The 17,737-nt window shown below is 35.4% G+C and overlaps 1 protein-coding gene across 1 annotated transcript in view; it reads left to right on the top strand.

Annotated features, from left to right (window-relative positions):
• LOC136041409 (mucin-2-like) overlaps window positions 1-15,579 on the top strand; it is a 105,611-nt gene extending 90,032 nt beyond the window's left edge. Inside the window, exon 15 of the mRNA XM_065726064.1 lies at window positions 15,303-15,579. Within this exon, the coding sequence (XP_065582136.1) occupies window positions 15,303-15,507 (205 nt within the window). The 3' untranslated portion in view covers window positions 15,508-15,579. The remainder of the gene's footprint in view (window positions 1-15,302) is intronic.
• The last annotated feature ends 2,158 nt before the right edge of the window (window positions 15,580-17,737 follow it).

Raw genomic sequence — 17,737 nt, 5'->3', positions numbered from 1 at the left:
TTTACCGACCCTCGAACATGCAACGTACAATTGTCCATGGGAAAAACAACCAGTATTAAGATCTATACCACATTTTTCTAATGATTGACCTTGAGCTTTGTTGATGGTGATTGCAAATGCTAATCGAATTGGGAATTGCAATCTTTTAAATTGAAAAGGCAGATCCGTTGGAATCATGGGAATGCGAGGAATAGGAACAGCCTCACCCTCAAAAGGCCCTGTCAAGATTGTGGCCTCTATTACGTTTTCCATTGTTTTTTTTACGGCGAGTCGCGTGCCATTGCAAAGCTTTGGTGGGTTGATATTTCTTAACAGTATTATTGGTACGCCTATTTTTAGTTGTAGCACGTGTGGTGGAAACCCTGAAAGATCCACGGAATTTAAAAATTCAGATGGATAATTAACCGCCTCATTTGGTTCCAAAACTGTGTCGACTGACTTGTAAAGGACTGCCTGGTCCCGAATCTTGGTTAAAACAATATTGTTGATTTCGTTGACGTCTATATTTTTGGGTGCAAGAATCGCTCTTTTACTTAGCTATTTGTTATTTTTATAATTGTTTAGAATATTCGGAAATACTTTTTCAATCAATTCATTTTTGGACGTCACTAAATTACAGAATTCAGCAGGTAGTTGCATACGTCCTGAAATTGAGTCTACTGGGAGCTTTCCGTTTCCAATTGCCAGCAATTGATCTGAAAATATTTGACCAGAGTCATCATTTTGCAATCGGACACGCATATTTGTAGTTAATTTTAATGTTTTTACGTTAGCCCATAAATTAGAATTTTTCAGGCAAGCATTCATTTCGTCTGCAGGGGTTGATCTAGGTATTATAGGTAATGTTTGCCTGAAATCTCCCGCAATGCCAGAATCAGTTTTATCACAAACGTTTTACCAGTACCTCCTGGCGCATCCAAAAAGAAAATTTCTCCAACGTAGTTATCGACACAATGCATTATCGTATCATAAACGTCTTTTTGTTCCGACGTTAACTTTGAAATGTTATTTTGTACATACGACAATAGATCACTCGTACTGTAACTTTGTTCACGATCCAATTCTTCACATGTCGAAACAGCAGCGGTACGATTAGGTGAAGGCATTCCCAAATCCTGAAGAGGTTTGTTTGCCATACATACGCACAAATCTATCTATATAAAAATAAGTTGTTTGTGTGTTATGTCTGTTACACTATGTCTGTTATGCCAGATTATATCTTCTAAATATAAAAAAGAAAACAAACTAAAATGTAAAAACTGGGAATTGCATAAATATTTCGAAATATTTTGACAATAGATTAAAGTAATTCGAAAACCTTAAAGCAGATACTTAAAATATTGAGGTTTATTATAAATTGTTGAGCTTTAGCAAGCTTGGCACGTGAAGAGGAATTTTTAGTATAGATCTTAAAATGACAGAAGAAACAGCCGAGGAAGCTGCTCAAATAGTTAATTAAAAGAGAAATTTTAGTGTAATTCCTACAATGGCAGAAGAAACAGCCAAGGAATCTGCTCAAAGGGTTAATGCCAAAAGGCTTGCGGCTAAAGAAATCAAAACCGCGCAGTTAGATAAAAATCCACCTGGACAGCGAGAGTCAAAACGTATCAAAACTGAAAATGATAGCGATGATGATTGGGTTTGGGATTTTGACTTGGATCAAGGTTCGGCGATATGTATTTACGTCTGAAAAATAAAGAAGAAAAAGAAAACTGAAAAAAGAAAAACGGTAAAAAACTAAAAAAAAACTAAAAAGTAAAAACTAAAAAAAAATAAAAAATAAAAAAAAATTAAAAAAGAGAAAACCTAAAAAGAAAAAACGTAAAAAAAATAAAAAACTAAAAAGAAAAAAACTAAAAAAAGCTAAAAAACTAAAAAAAGAAAAAACTAAAAAAACTGGGAATTGCACAAATATTTCAATATATTTTGACAATAGATTAAAGTAATTCGTAAACCTTAAAACAGATACCCAATTATGATGTTTATTATAAATTGTTGGAGCTTTAGCATGCTTGGCACGTAAAGATTTTTCCAAGTGTCAATGTTAGAATGAACATTGACAAATTGAAGAAAACAAATCAATAAAAAGAAGATACTAAAAAAAAGAAAAACTAAAAAAGAAAAAAACTAAGAAAAGAAAAACTAAAAAAGAAAAAAAAACTAAAAAAGAAACTGTATCTATATATATATATATATATAAAAATAAGTTGTGTATATGCATTTTTGTTTGTTTGTGGGTTTGCATTTAACGTCATTATAAGTATATAAGGCTTTGTATATGACGTCATTATAAGATGACACTACAGACCGGGACACCGGGACACAAATGACGACCGGGACACAGGGAATATAAATGACGACCGGGACACTCAAAGAGAAATTACAGACCGGGACACCGGGACACAAATGACGACCGGGACACCGGGACAGAGGGAATATAAATGACGACCGGGACACTCAAAGAGAGACTACAGACTGGGATACCGGGACACAAATGACGACCGGGGCACAGGGAATATAAATGACAGCCAGGACACAGGGACACAACTACAACGGGGACGCCGGGGGGTCATTCTCTAATAAATTCAGAGCTTGGCATGCTCTGTAACGGTAAGTGTCATGTATAGTACTGTTTACAGTTCTCAAATACTCAAAGGACGTCGGACCGGGTACATTCACCAAAAGCAGGCGTAGAAAGAAGCATTTATGTTGATTGGGGTGAACGGTGTAGAGTCTTCATATTGTGGTATCTTTGAAGATGGTAGGTTGGCCGTCGACTGACTTACCCTGTTTTCGACGTTCAAATACTTTATATTTAGTATTCCACGTGTAATACGAAGGCACTTTTTTGCAGTTTTTTTGCAAAAGAATCATTTTTGCATAGGGAAAAGAAACCAGTTAACTTTGTATCCGGTGGATTCAGGGCTCTTTGTTGCACGTTGGATTCCGAAAAATAAACACGTTGACCATTCTGTAAATGTACCGCTAAGTGAACAACAGCTGGACTTCGTTCATGTATCGGAAATGAAAGAATTCGCCAAACAGCTTCATTACTGCTTATGTATCTTCCAGCCTGATATTGTACGATTTCGTCGATATCTTTGATTTCGGACTGCAAGCCAAAAACTGCCATGTCACTGCCTTTGTTGACGTATTTACATATGTATTTGATTGCCTTTACGAAGTTACAGTATTCAACGTTTATGTGTGCATTAAATGTTTTTGATAATAATGGGGAATATAGAAACAACCCACTGGTTATCTACTTCGATGGTGGTACCGTTACGCTTCTTTATTATTGCTGTTTTACCACCATCTTCAGTAGATGTTCTTCTATATTGTGGGTAACCATCATTGCCAGTAATTGTGTTGGGTACTAAAAGTCGAGGATATTGCTTTGTGCACCTTCCTTTGGCCATGCATGGTGAATTTTCGTTCAGTGCACCGCAAGGTTGCTCTTGTGATTCCTCGGCACGCTTTCTTTTGGTGATTTCTCTTTGAGACGCAAGCCTAATTTCACGCTGTTGTTGTGATTCCTCGGCACGCTTTCTTTTCTTACTTTCTCTATCAGCCACAAGCCTGTTTTCTTGCTGTTCTTGTGATTCCTCGGCAAGCCTTCTTTTTTCACTTTCTCTTTTAGCAACAAGTCTGGTTTCGCGTTGCTCTGGTAGTTCCTCGGCACGCTTTCTGTTCTTACTTTCTCTATCAGCTGCAAGCCTCTTTTCTTGCTGTTCTTGTGATTCATCGAAACGCTTTATTTTCTTACTTTCTCTATCAGCAGCAAGTTTTTTTTAGTAGACTCTTTGAGCAGCTTCCTCAGCTGTTGCCATTGTAGGTTCTTCAGTCATTTTACATTTAAACATTTTACCGATAACGAATGTCTTAAATACCTTTAATGACGTCATCGTCATAACAAACATGACGACAACTAACTTCATGACGACATGACATGATTACATTACGTCAGTCGACAGACACACAGACAACTTACTTTTATATATATACTAGCTGTTGGGGTGGCGCTTCGCGCCACCCCAACACCTAGTTGGTGGGGCGCTTCGCGCCCCCCCAAGCCCCCCCGCGCGCGTAAGTCGTTACGCGCCATATTAGTTATGCGCCATTGTAGTTGTGTCCCTGTGTCCCACCTGTGAATATAGATAGATTTATATATGTGTTTCAAACTACGTAAAAATTGCGAATAAACAACATTCTTGGCTTTCCCATTGTCTTTGCATATACAAAGCCGTATTTACTAATAATGACGTCATATGCAAACGCTCTTTTTACAAACAAACAAACATGCATCCACACAACTCGTTTTTATATAGATAGATAGATAGATAGATACAATACAAATTAACTGCGTAAAACTTGCGAATATACAACATTCTTCGCTGTCCAATTGTCGCTGCATATAAATACATTGTCAGGTTTACCGACCCTCGAACATGCAACGTACAATTGTCCATGGGAAAAACAATCAGTATTAAGATCTATACCACATTTTTCTAATGATTGACCTTGAGCTTTGTTAATGGTGATTGCAAATACTAATCGAATTGGGAATTGCAATCTTTTAAATTGAAAAAGCAGATCCGTTGGAATCATGGGAATGCGAGGAATAAGAACAGCCTCACCCTCATAAGGCCCTGTCAAGATTATGGCCTCTATTAGGTTTTCCATTGTTTTTTTTACGGCAAGTCGCGTGCCATTGCAAAGCTTTGGTGGGTTGATATTTCTTAAAAGTATTATTGGTACGCCTATTTTTAGTTGTAGCACGTGTGGTGGAAACCCTGAAGGATCTATGGAATTTAAAAATTCAGATGGATAATTAACCGCTTCATTTGGTTCTAAAACTGTGTCGACTGACTTGTAAAGGACTGCCTGGTCTCGAATCTTGGTCAAAACAATATTGTTGATTTCGTGGACGTCTATATTTTTGGGTGCGAGAATCGCTCTTTCACTTAGCCATTTATTATTTTTATAATTTTTTAGAATATTCGGAAATACTTTTTCAATCAATTCATTTTTGGACGTCACTAAATTACAGAAATCAGCAGGTAGTTGTATACGTCCTGAAATTGAGTCTACTGTTTGACCAGAGTCATCGTTTTGCAATCGGACCCGCATATTTGTAGTTAATTTTAATATTTTTACGTGTGCCCAAAAATTAGAATTTTTTAGGCAAGCATTCATTTCGTCTGCAGGAGTTAAACTACGTAAAAATTGCGAATATACAACATTCTTGGCTTTCCCATTGTCTGTCCATATACAAAGCCGTATGTACAAATAATGACGTCATATGCAAACGCTCTTTTTACAAACAAACAAACATGCATACACACAACTCGTTTTTATATAGATAGATAGATAGATAGATACAATACAAATTAACTACGTAAAACTTGTGAATATACAACAGTCTTCGCTGTCCCATTGTCTGTGCGTATAAATAGATTGTCAGGTTTACCGACCCTCAAAGATGCAACATACAATTGTACATTGGTAAAGCAATCTGTATTAAGATCTATACCGCATTGGTAAAGCAATCTGTATTAAGATCTATACCGCATTTTTCTAGTGATTGCCCTTGAGCTTTGTTGATGGTGGTTGCAAATGCTAATCGAATTGGGAATTGCAATCTTTTAAATTGAAAAAGCAGATCCGTTGGAATCATGGGAATGCGAGGAATAAGAACAGCCTCACCCTCATAAGGCCCTGTCAAGATTGTGGCCTCTATTAGGTTTTCCATTGTTTTTTTTTACGGCAAGTCGCGTGCCATTGCAAAGCTTTGGTGGGTTGATATTTCTTAAAAGTATTATTGGTACGCCTATTTTTAGTTGTAGCACGTGTGGTGGAAACCCTGAAGGATCTATAGAATTTAAAAATTCAGATGGATAATTAACCGCTTCATTTGGTTCCAAAATACAAATTAACTGCGTAAAACTTGCGAATATACAACATTCTTTGCTGTCCAATTGTCGCTGCATATAAATAGATTGTCAGGTTTACCAACCCTCGAACATGCAACGTACAATTGTCCATGGGAAAAACAATCAGTATTAAGATCTATACCACATTTTTCTAATGATTGACCTTGAGCTTTGTTAATGGTGATTGCAAATGCTAATCGAATTGGGAATTGCAATCTTTTAAATTGAAAAGGCAGATCCGTTGGAATCATGGGAATGCGAGGAATAAGAACAGCCTCACCCTCAAAAGGCCCTGTCAAGATTGTGGCCTCTATTAGGTTTTCCATTGTTTTTTTTACGGCAAGTCGAGTGCCATTGCAAAGCTTTGGTGGGTTTATATTTCTTAAAAGTATTAAAACAATATTGTTGATTTCGTAGACGTCTATATTTTTGGGTGCGAGAATCGCTCTTTCACTTAGCCATTTATTATTTTTATAATTTTTTAGAATATTCGGAAATACTTTTTCAATCAATTCATTTTTGGACGTCACTAAATTACAGAAATCAGCAGGTAGTTGTATACGTCCTGAAATTGAGTCTACTGGGAGCTTTCCGTTTCCCATTGCCAGCAATTGATTTGAAAATGTTTGACCAGAGTCATCGTTTTGCAATCGGACACGCTTATTTGTAGTTAATTTTAATGTTTTTACGTGTGCCCATAAATTAGAATTTTTCAGGCAAGCATTCATTTCGTCTGCAGGAGTTGATTTAGGTATTATAGGTAATGTTTGCCTGAAATCTCCCGCAAGCAATATTAATGTGCTGCCTAAGGGTTTCGACTTCCCTCGCAAATCTTTCAAGCATTGATCCAGAGCCTCGAGCGATTTTTTGTGTGCCATTGTGCACTCATCCCAAATAATAAGTTTGCATTGCTGCAATACTTTACCCATCCCAGATGATTTGGAAATATTGCACGTGGGAGTTTCTGTAGAATGCAAGTTCAGAGGCAATTTCAAAGCGGAATGAGCAGTTCTTCCACCAGGCAGCAATGTTGCGGCTATTCCGGACGACGCAACTGCCAACGCTATATCACTTTTTGATCGAAATGATGCCAGAATCAGTTTTATCACAAACGTTTTACCAGTACCTCCTGGCGCATCCAAAAAGAAAATTTCTCCAACGTTGTTATCGACACAATGCATTATCGAATCATAAATGTCTTTTTGTTCCGACGTTAACTTGGAAATGTTATTTTGTACATACGACAATAGATCACTCGTACTGTAACTTTGTTCACGATCCAATTCTACACATGTCGAAACAGCAGCGATACGGTTAGGTGAAGGCATTCCCAAATCCTGAAGAGGTTTGTTTGCCATACGTACGCACAAATCTTCTATAACAACTAAAGTGTAGTTATAAATTTCTGATGTAAAATCAAAAGTCATATCTGACGTCTCTAACTGTTTTCGATGGAGTATATCTTCGGACATGACGTCAGTCAACACAGAAACATGACGTCACCTGATCCACAGACAGACACACAGACAGACAACTCATTTTTATATATATAGATAGATAGAAGAAGATATAGATTAAAACATTTATTCAGTATCTGTAATCAAGTGGAATATCTGACGTCACTGAATAAATAGAATTCACTGAAGTTTTTGTCCGCTGCATAAGTCGAACTTTTGGCATTATTAAATAAGATAATTTCATACAAAATCAAAGAGCGGTATGTCAGTTTCGCAAGAATGTGGATTATAGCGGCACATAATTGCATTCGTTTTGGCAAGACCTGTGAAAAGCAAAGCTTTTAATGTGTTCATTTTATTCCAAGGAATGTTTACACAAGACCAGAATCTAGGGGATAGCCATATCTCTAACGATGCTGAATCTCGAAGGGTGGCGATGCTCGCCCTAATGAATGGTCAGTTAGCAAAAATAGACCCAATCTCATCAGAAATAGCGGGAATAAATGGGGTACTAGCCCAGTTATCAACTAAGTTGGAAGAAGTGATCGCTGAAGTTAAGGCAGAAAATATGGATACGCAGCGAGAAATGGATTCTCTGAGAACTGAACTGGAGAAGACGCGACTTAAAATGAGTAATATGGATGCTGATTCGAAAAGAACAAATGTGATTTTGTATTACTTCGATCCGTCAAGACGAGCACAGACATTACTTGAAGATGTAGTTGCCACTTATAACCAGTTTATTCCACACGCCTCGATACATCTTAGGGACATAAAAGACGTTTTCCGTATTGGTTGTAATCAAAACCCCTGCCCCGTCTTGGTTAAATTTACGTGCGCTTTTTTGCCACGATCTTGTTCTGGAATCAGGTCAACATTTTAAACACGCAAAAATTTGGATTACGCCTGACTACACAACACGAGAATTACTTGCGAGAGAGAAAATGAAATTTACCCTTGAGACAGCGAGATCAGCGGGAAAAGGAGCGAAGTTGCGTGGTATGAAATTGTTTGTAGAGAACATATTATTTTCTGTAATTAATTACAGAAAATAATCTAATTGAAAATAAAAGAAAAATAGGAACGAATAAAAACAAGCCCAATCCCAAAAGAACTACAAGATTAGCTGCAGTGAAGGCAAATATTGCAATAAGAAATTATTCCAATTTCTAATAAATACAGTTAGTTCAATGAATGAACCTTTTTAACTTGTAAAATGTTAGCTTTTATCACAAAGTTTTGGCTGAACTTTTCGTTAAGTAGTAATGAAATACTTTTATTGTAAGTGTTTTATTGTTTATTATTTTTTTTTTTGCTGAAGACGGCCCTTAGATATAGGGCCGAAACATAAAAATAGGTTTTGTTGGTTCACTGTCTTGAGGAAAAAAGAGTCCCCATTATTCTCTCTTCTGTAGTTGAACTAAAGACTAGCGTCAGCCTACGGATTAACTGAGCTACTAACTGTGGCTGAGTAGCGTCGTGGTCGCTATTTTTCTAGGCCTGACAGTACAGACAGCCTCCATCCTGCTATGTGTTAGTAGAAATATTTGAACGTATTCTCGGTAGTATAATTTTCTTTGCGAGTATGTTCTTCTTTTTTTTTTTTTCTTTTTTTTTTACTTCTCACCTATTCCATATTGAACCCTTGGATGTTGTTTTTAGCAATAAACATATTGATTGATTGTTTAGTATCAATAATAAGTCAAAATCTGAATTCTTACAGAGAAAAATCGAAAAGACTTAAGATATAAAAAGACTTAAATATGCGTCCGATTTTTGAAAAAGTGGCCAAATATAATCAATTTCGCAGGTAACCTGGATGGAAGTTACACCCTCAAATTCTGGATACCATGGAAAATGTTTTCAAAAGGTTTTAAGTCCCTGTATACAGAAAAACAAAATTGTGCTGTTTTCAAAAAGAATAATCACAGAATCGTGTTTGTTTGGTTTGTGTCTAGGGAAGATTCTGTCATTTAATAAAAAGAAAATAAAAACAACAAACCATGAAACGACCTTGATTTTCAAATACTTTAAAACGTTGAAGGTGAAAACACAGAGTAGATATTTCAGTTAAAGTCACCACTAAGTTGTTCTCAGTGCTCAACACAGGTATTCCGACAAAGATCATCACTAAGTTGTTCTTAGCGCTCAAAACAGAAATAAAAACACAACTCTTTAGAATTTAACTACGGCAAGCCAGAGGAAAGACTAAAACGAACGAACAGGAAGACAGTTCAAAATTAGATGGGGAAAGAATTTTGTCCCCAGCGAACCTGATTTTTGTTAATAGGGTCAAAGGGAATTGGTTTAACACAAGAAGTAATATTAACATAGAAAACAAACACTACCCTATAGAAGCTAACTACGGCAAGAAAGAGTAAAGACTAAAACGAACGAACAGGAAGATAGTTCAAGACTAGATGAGGCAAGAATTTTGTCCCAGCGAACCTGATTTTTGTTAATAGGGTAAATGGGAATTTTTTCAGTTCAGTTCAGTTTATTAACATCAAAATAAATGGACAACAATAACTCTCTACCCCTACAAGGCCCCATGGCCCGTTACATAGGGGTTAAAACAAAAAATAAATACCAAATAAAGAGTCTCTTCTTAAAAAAACAAGAAATCCAATTAAATAACTTGGTGTTATTTTTACTTACCACTTTGTCCTCGAAATCCAAATCCAAGTCCACACCATCTCCCACCAACACAAAATCACAACAATTAAAATTAAATAATTAAACGTGCTCAAGCCTAGCAACTAGGGATGTCGCCCTACCCTCAATATTCAACATAATATTAAACAAATAACAATATTAATTCAAATCAATTCAAAAATAAATTTATTGTCAAATTTATTCCCCATTATATTTATCAACCAAAAATATTTTTAGTCGGGTTTTAAAGACATCAAACGAATGAATGCCACGGACATTATCAGCAAGACTGTTCCATACTTTACTACATGCTATTCGGGGACTAAAATCTGATCTGACAGTCTCTTAGTTTGAGGTAATAGTAGGTGGTCTTTATTGCGTAGATTATAAGAGCTCCTTGAATTAACTAAATCGGGAAAGAAAGAATTGAAACAGCGAGGCAGTTCACCATAAAGATACTTGAAAATCATTAAAGAGCAAGAGACAACATAGAGTGCATAAGTATTCAAAAGCACCCTTCGATGACCTTTATTAAATTCGTTAACTAACTGGCGAGCCTTTTGATGAATTACTTTAATCGGATGGAGCAGAGACTGGAAAGTAGACATCCAAATCGAGTTGCAGTAAGTTAAATACGGCTGAATGAGTGATTCTCTTTGTATTAAAAGATCGTAAATTGGGCTTGTATAAATATTCTCAGTATCTCTATTTATAGTGAGGTCTTAATATATCTCAATTGCCCTTTTATTTTAATTACCTCCCTAAATGAATGTAGTTAACCATTTGATGTAGAAATTAAAGCTATGTTACCAAAAAGAACTAAATGATCTGCCTGTTTAAGTGCTTTCAGAGCCAAACCAGAGTCAAACTCATCTTTTTACTTTTAGACTTAGGAGATTTTTATGTTGAAAGCTTTGTATATGTGTAGTTATGCTCTAAACTGAATTATGTGAGTGCAGAGCTTCTAGCAGGAACATGGAACCCTTTTAACTTCACTCCCAGGCATAAGATCAGTTTTACATTTCTAGTTATTGAAAAACATTCGACCTGTTCGTTTTGGACGAGACGGAGAGATTATGTTTCTGTAAAAAAAAAATTCTAAGCGTAACCAGATTCTAGGAATATGTGATAAAATTCCGAAATTTTTAGTTTTACTTATAGATTTGGCTAAGGAAAAGGGGATGGGTTCGTTATTGCTTTGTTTGTCCCTTTTTAATCTTCTATTAATAATTTTCCTAATAAGCTTAACGGTTAACCATTGCAGAATGAAATTTCTTTACTTAACGTGGTTCAAATACTGTACAATTATTTGCAAGGGTTTTGAAACTTTTTCAACTTAAGAGATGACCACGCCTCTTTTAACAGAGGGAGGATGATTTGACAAGAAATGAAAATACCAATAATTGTGGTTGGGTATCCTATAGACAGAAAATTCAATATTTGGACGCTTTTTAGGATTATAACATCCAAGAAAGAAAGCTTCCCTGAATCCTCCACCTCTAACGTAAATCGAATACTTGAATCAAAAGAGTTTAAATGTACAACCAATTAGAGAATTATACCCATGTTCACGAATAGACAAAACATCATCAACAAAATAAGACCAGAAAGAGTTTTTCAAGGGAAATTACCTAAAGCAGAATTTGTGTTATAAATCCATGCAGAAAGATGCCAAACAGGGAGATAAAATGGTTTTCGTCAATAAAACCATAATTTGTAAGATAAATATTGCCCCTGAACCTGAACTCCAAGGAAGGTTTGTTGCATAGGTTGACAAGGGTCATTTTAGCGTAAATTTCTAAATTCTATAGGTTTTATAATTCTACTATGGGAATTGTCCTCCTATTGTTGTTTTAAGACTTGTTTTATTCATGTTGGCTTCAGGGGAGGATTCAGGGAACTTCATTTCTTGGAAATCTAGTTTCTGAAAAATCTTGTAGTATCTGAACTACATTAAGTAAAAGATATTGTAAATTTTTTTAGGATATCTTAAATTGAACATAAAAATATATATTCGTAAATTTGGAAATAAGTTTTGAAAGATTTTTGAGAAATATAATTCCTCCGGCTCCTTCAAAAATGAACTAAATGTTGAAGGTTTTTTCATTTCTGGGAAAGGTAAACTGACCCTATAAGTGAGAGTGGTATTTACAGAGCCCATAGTTCCTATGAGAAACTCTTCGATCGCAGAATCCGTCAACAGTTAGGTGAAAAACTACTCAAACACAAGCTTTCAATAAATAAATCTCTCGTGCCTAAAAGTGAAAATGAGTTTGAATCTCATCAAACCACTAATACTCGTCATACTTTTGAACATTCCATTTAGTAGCAACCATTTAGTTGTTTTTTGTTTGTTTTTTTTCTTTTTTCTTTTTTTTTTGGCTAGGCAACTTTAGTTTCCACATCTAATGATTTACCACAGCTTTTTAGGGAGGCAATCGAAAAAAAACCATATATGAAGACCTATATATATATATATATATATATATATATATATATATATATATATATATATATATATATATATATATATATATATATATATATATGTATATATATGTATATATATATATATATATATATATATATATATATATATATATATATATATATATATATAAAAGGTAAAGGTAAAGGATACGGCATTAGACTTTACAGTCCCTACCGGCGGTGCTGATCTCCGTTTCTTGGCCCTTCAGCCAGGAAGTGCAATGGGGGGTTGGGGGCCAGCCATCCTGTGCTTTCACACACCCTTCCTGTTTACCTTCCCCAGATTTCTCCAGGTACCCATTTAGAGCTGGGTCGACTCTGGCTAAGCTTACAGAGTCACGCCACTGACCCCCGTCCCAACTGAAGAATTGGGTACACTGGGATTCGAACCCGCGTCCTCTCAGACAAAGGATCCCGAATCCAGCGCACCAACCAACTCGGCCAGGACGGCAATATATATATATATATATATATAAAATCATGTATATATATATATATATATATATATATATATATATATATATATATATATATATATATATATATATATATATATTTCTATAAGCCAAATTTACGATCGTTTTATGCAGAGAGACGCATTCAATAATCTTTCTCATTCAGAACCTAATTTAATCCCCGTATCATCTAAAATCATGTTTTTATACATACTGCGTTGATCACTAGGGAACGAATTATGGCCCAATGCAACTGTGATTAATCTTTCGTTTGCTCGTGTGAGTTTCAATGTCTTGTTGTGAACAACTTCTAAAGTTGGTGTTTTTTCATTTTTCTTGTTTTTGCTGTCTCTTTTTTGTGTGTTGAGCACTGAGGACAGGCTTGGTGGAGTTCCTTGCCGGAATATCTGCTGCCTTTTCGCTTGTACTTTTTATTCAAATGGCTCTCCGTGCCCCTCCCCCCGTGTCGTGTTCCTTTTCTATATTTTTTCAATCAAACGTCATGCATGGCCCGTGTGGTTTTAAAATGTATTTTAAGATGATTGTGCTAAACGTGTTGTGCCTGAAAATTGAAAAAGCCATATTCAGACTGAAGTTAAAAGTTCCAGTGACCTTATTCATTAGGATAAAGAATTTGTCGCAGCCTTTCTGAGGCAGAAAGCAATAATTTTGGCCCAAAGAGGGAGACAAAGCTATCGACTAGAAACCTTACGAGGGCCCATCGACTGAGATTGAAAGACTTTGATCCGTACATCGATGTAAATACAGTAGAGGGTCTCCAACTTTTTCTTTGGTTCCAGATGAAATGTCAAAAAGTACAAATTCCAGCAGTATCTCATTCTTCATACTTAAAGTATGGCCTTTTTATTGTTATACCTGTAAAATGCAGGATTGAAAAAGAATTGGTTGCAAAAAAAGGGACTTACTGTTTTTAAATCAATTTCAAATAGTTGAGAGATTTGTGATTTCCAAATCCTCATGAGTTGTTATAGTAATTTGCCAAGTAGTCTAATCCAAACGTCTAGAATTCAGTTAATTTGTGTCACAATTTGAAAATATAGGCTACCATTGGTACCTTTATATTGATACCATTGGTACCTTATCTCACTGAAAAGTGAAGTATGCTTATTGTGAACTTGCGTAAATACTGGTTATTACTTTTTTCACTAGGTATATTATTACGAAAAAATAGCCACGCTACTGTACCATGGCTATTTTTGAATATTTGTCCAAAGTTGTTCCAAAACAAAATTCTGGGACTACTTGCCCTCAATAGTTGTGGAATGCTTAGATTTAAACTACAGTGAAAATCGTAAGTGCTCATGTTGCTGATTTAGCCGTTGCTTTTAATTAATTGCTTTAAACATCCCTAAATATTAGCTATTGTGAGAATTAAAACAATTTGTATTATGGCTATATCTGTAAGTGGCAGCATAACAATTCTAAAAAGCATCGGACGTCTTGGCCAGTTTTTGCCAGATAAGTAGGGCCTTGAACTCCATCCGATTTGGTGTAAAAAGAGTCATAATCATTTTACATCTTAGAAAGTGTTAGAAAGGATTACAAGGACCAGATTTTGTCTTGTATTAATTCATGCATAAAATGATAAATAGACATACTTTTGTCTTCTTCATTCTTTTGTCCTTTTCTTTTCTTATTTCTCCTTTTTGTTGTCAAAACGAACGCATCTTTTCTCTCTTTCTTGGGTCCACCTATTAATAGAAAAAAGAAGAGCATTATTAACTAAGCTGCCCTATCCTTCTGAACCAATAATCTTTTGAATTTCAGGGTGGAATACGAGTGACGGATCAGTGAATATAATATCATGCGATAGAGGTTTTATGGGATTAAGAAGCTTTTGGATGATTGTGGGTGCAGTATGATAAACTTCTCTGTAACTTAATTTCTCTGTAACTCATAATTTATTTTATCCACATCATTTTCTGTAACTTATTTATGATTTAATTTACATTTAACGGTTCGTCTTTGTTTATAATTTGTATGCTGTTATATTTTTGTATTCACCATGACCCATAGAAGCTTTTAGCAATAATAAATATCATATCATTAAGAAAAAAATATTGCATTTAACTTTGGTGCTATTTGAACTATTTATTTATTTTTGATATTACCCAAAGAGAATATCTCTATTACCATTTTTTGGCAATTAAGACGGACCTTTACTTTACCCGAATAAAACTAATACCTTTGAAGATTGCTGAGCTTAAGCAGGGCCATTGTAATAAAGCTCGATAAAGAAACGACAGTAAAATTATAAACGCAGATTCTAACTTACGATATTTTATTTTCAGTGGACCACAGACAGACGACTTTTCAGAAAGGCCTCCTTCGTATCAGCCACCTCAACAAAAGCCAAACCTAAAAGAAGCACCGTCTAATGTTTCAATTGTATCCGAAAAGCCCACTCAAATGCGACTGAAGAACATAAACGACCTCAATTCAATTGGTTTAGGTGAAACTATAGAAGATGAAGATCTAACACTTACAGCTCTTTGATTAATTTAGGAAGAATAGATTGCCTATTTTTGTATTTTACTGACTGGTTCCAGTATATATCCTCTATTTGTTTCTCCATTATTTTCTAAGAGCCATCACGTCTGAATCTTTTATGACGAACCTACTGAACTTATGTAGGTACCGACAACGTAATGTATTTATTCGCAATAATCCCCGTCTCGCCAGCAAAAAAGTGTCAGTCGCAAAATAGAAAGTGGCTAGATTAACGAATTAAGAAGTCAGTTGTTTAAAAACTAACCACGCTTCATTGTCATGATCGAATTTTATTGATAAACTAGCGTTAATATTGGGTCTCAAGTCATGATTTTGCAATGTTTTTCCTTGAAAGTTTTTTGTAAGGTTTTTCCTTGAGAAACGAATATACTATTCATTTATATAAAAAAAAATAAGTCATATGTGTAAAATGAAGGAAGTAGTTACAATCAGAAGCTTTATTAAACTTATAAGTGCAATAGTTTGAATTTAGGATTAAAAATCACTTGCCAGAGACACTTTTAACAATTCAGCTAGATTTACTTTCCAAGTCAAGCCAAAATTTTTCCCCGAATAACTGTCTAGAGAAAATGTATATCCTGTCTGCTCTCAGCTAGACTTGACTAATGAAAACAGACAATGGAAAGCCGATCTGGCTTCACTCTAAAGTTATAGAATAAAGGCAAATAAAAAATGGCCGGGGAGTCTGATAAAAAATGAAAGCATCAAAATAGGCTAATACAAAATGAAATAGAAGAATTCTGGAAAACAACAACAGTATAGTAACCAACCCTTGGCCGAAAAAATGTTTTTTTTTTTTATTTTTGTTACATACTTGAGCTTAAACTTTTTGAACTGTAGATTATTACATGTAGCTGTCAGAATGCAGCAAGATACAGGGCGCCGAAAAAGGATATACTTTTCTCTCTTGCAATAAGATTAATTAAACAGTAATGCCGGATGACATTGTGTCATTTGGACTTGTTTTTGGACGTAGCTGCACAAAGGATTCTCAAAAAATCCAATGGGAAATCACCGTTGGTCTACTTTGTTTGAAAGCTGTACTTTTAGTATCAAATCGCTTTCATGGCTGCACCATTTTAAGCAGCTTAAGATGTAATACTGTCGTGTTCACGACCTACACCCCTTTCCAAAACCTGTCTTCAGTGAATCAGTTTATTCAAAGAAATTTGAGTTCAGTTCCTCCTTCCTGTTTGTACATTAGTAGGAGCGTCTTTTGCAGGGGGAGGGGGCTAGGGGGACAGCTTTCAACCCAATAATCTGGAAAAAAAAATCAATATATATCCCATACCCCTTGAATATCCAGATATGGACCCTTCTTGCGCCCCCTTCCTAATAAAATGGTGGGGATTCATCCAAGTCCACCAGAGACGCTATAATTACGTATTCCTTCATTCCATCATCCCTCAGAAGAACTGTAGCGAAGACCCTTTCTTACTATGGTAAGACAAAGAGCCTTTGGATTTTTCTAAGAGTGGATAGTAATTAAAGAACCCAAGGAAATCCGAAAGTGAAATAAGTCATATATGCACCATGCCCCAGAGGAGCAACTTCTCAAAAGCTACTTATGTTCTATTCTTTTGCCAAGCTTGTTTCATCATCGTCCAAGAGTGAAACAAGTGCCACCATCCCATTTTAAGTTTGTAATGTTTGGGCCTAGATCCACGTAAATTGATTTCAGATGAAATGCTTCTTATAACTTTTTTCGTAGGGCTTCCAATCGTCTCTGAATTTCATTCTAAGCCTTTCATTTTATCTTCTAAATTATTCAAGATTAAATTATGAAAAGAATATACTGAGCTAGTGGTCTCTAAGAGGGGTAGGATGTCAAGTGTGGAGAAGGATGTCAAGTGTGGAGAAGGATGTCAAGTGTGGAGAAGCACCTTCAGCTAATCCTAAATTGAATGACATAAAACGGTATTAAACAGAGAAAAGAAACACAATAAGACTAGAGAAAATAGAAAATGTACACTTAAGAACATCTAATTACAAATAGCAAATAGATAAATGATCAAGCTGAAACAGTACTTTTTGGATGCCAGAAAGAGTGTACCATATAACCATTCTAAAGGGACAAAAAACTGTCCTGTCCTAATAAATCTCAATTCTAACTGAGTATACTTTGTGTAGCTTGACCAAAAAATAGGAATATCAACATCACTTATATAATAATTAACCTCCATCATGCACAGTAGTTAGGCCTTTTTGAATCCTA

This window comes from Artemia franciscana, unplaced genomic scaffold (genome assembly GCF_032884065.1).
Source record: "Artemia franciscana unplaced genomic scaffold, ASM3288406v1 PGA_scaffold_218, whole genome shotgun sequence".
Classification (NCBI taxonomy): Eukaryota; Metazoa; Arthropoda; class Branchiopoda; order Anostraca; family Artemiidae; genus Artemia; species Artemia franciscana.
Note: the sequence above shows the minus strand (reverse complement) of the source record. Positions and strands in the feature narration are given on the sequence as shown.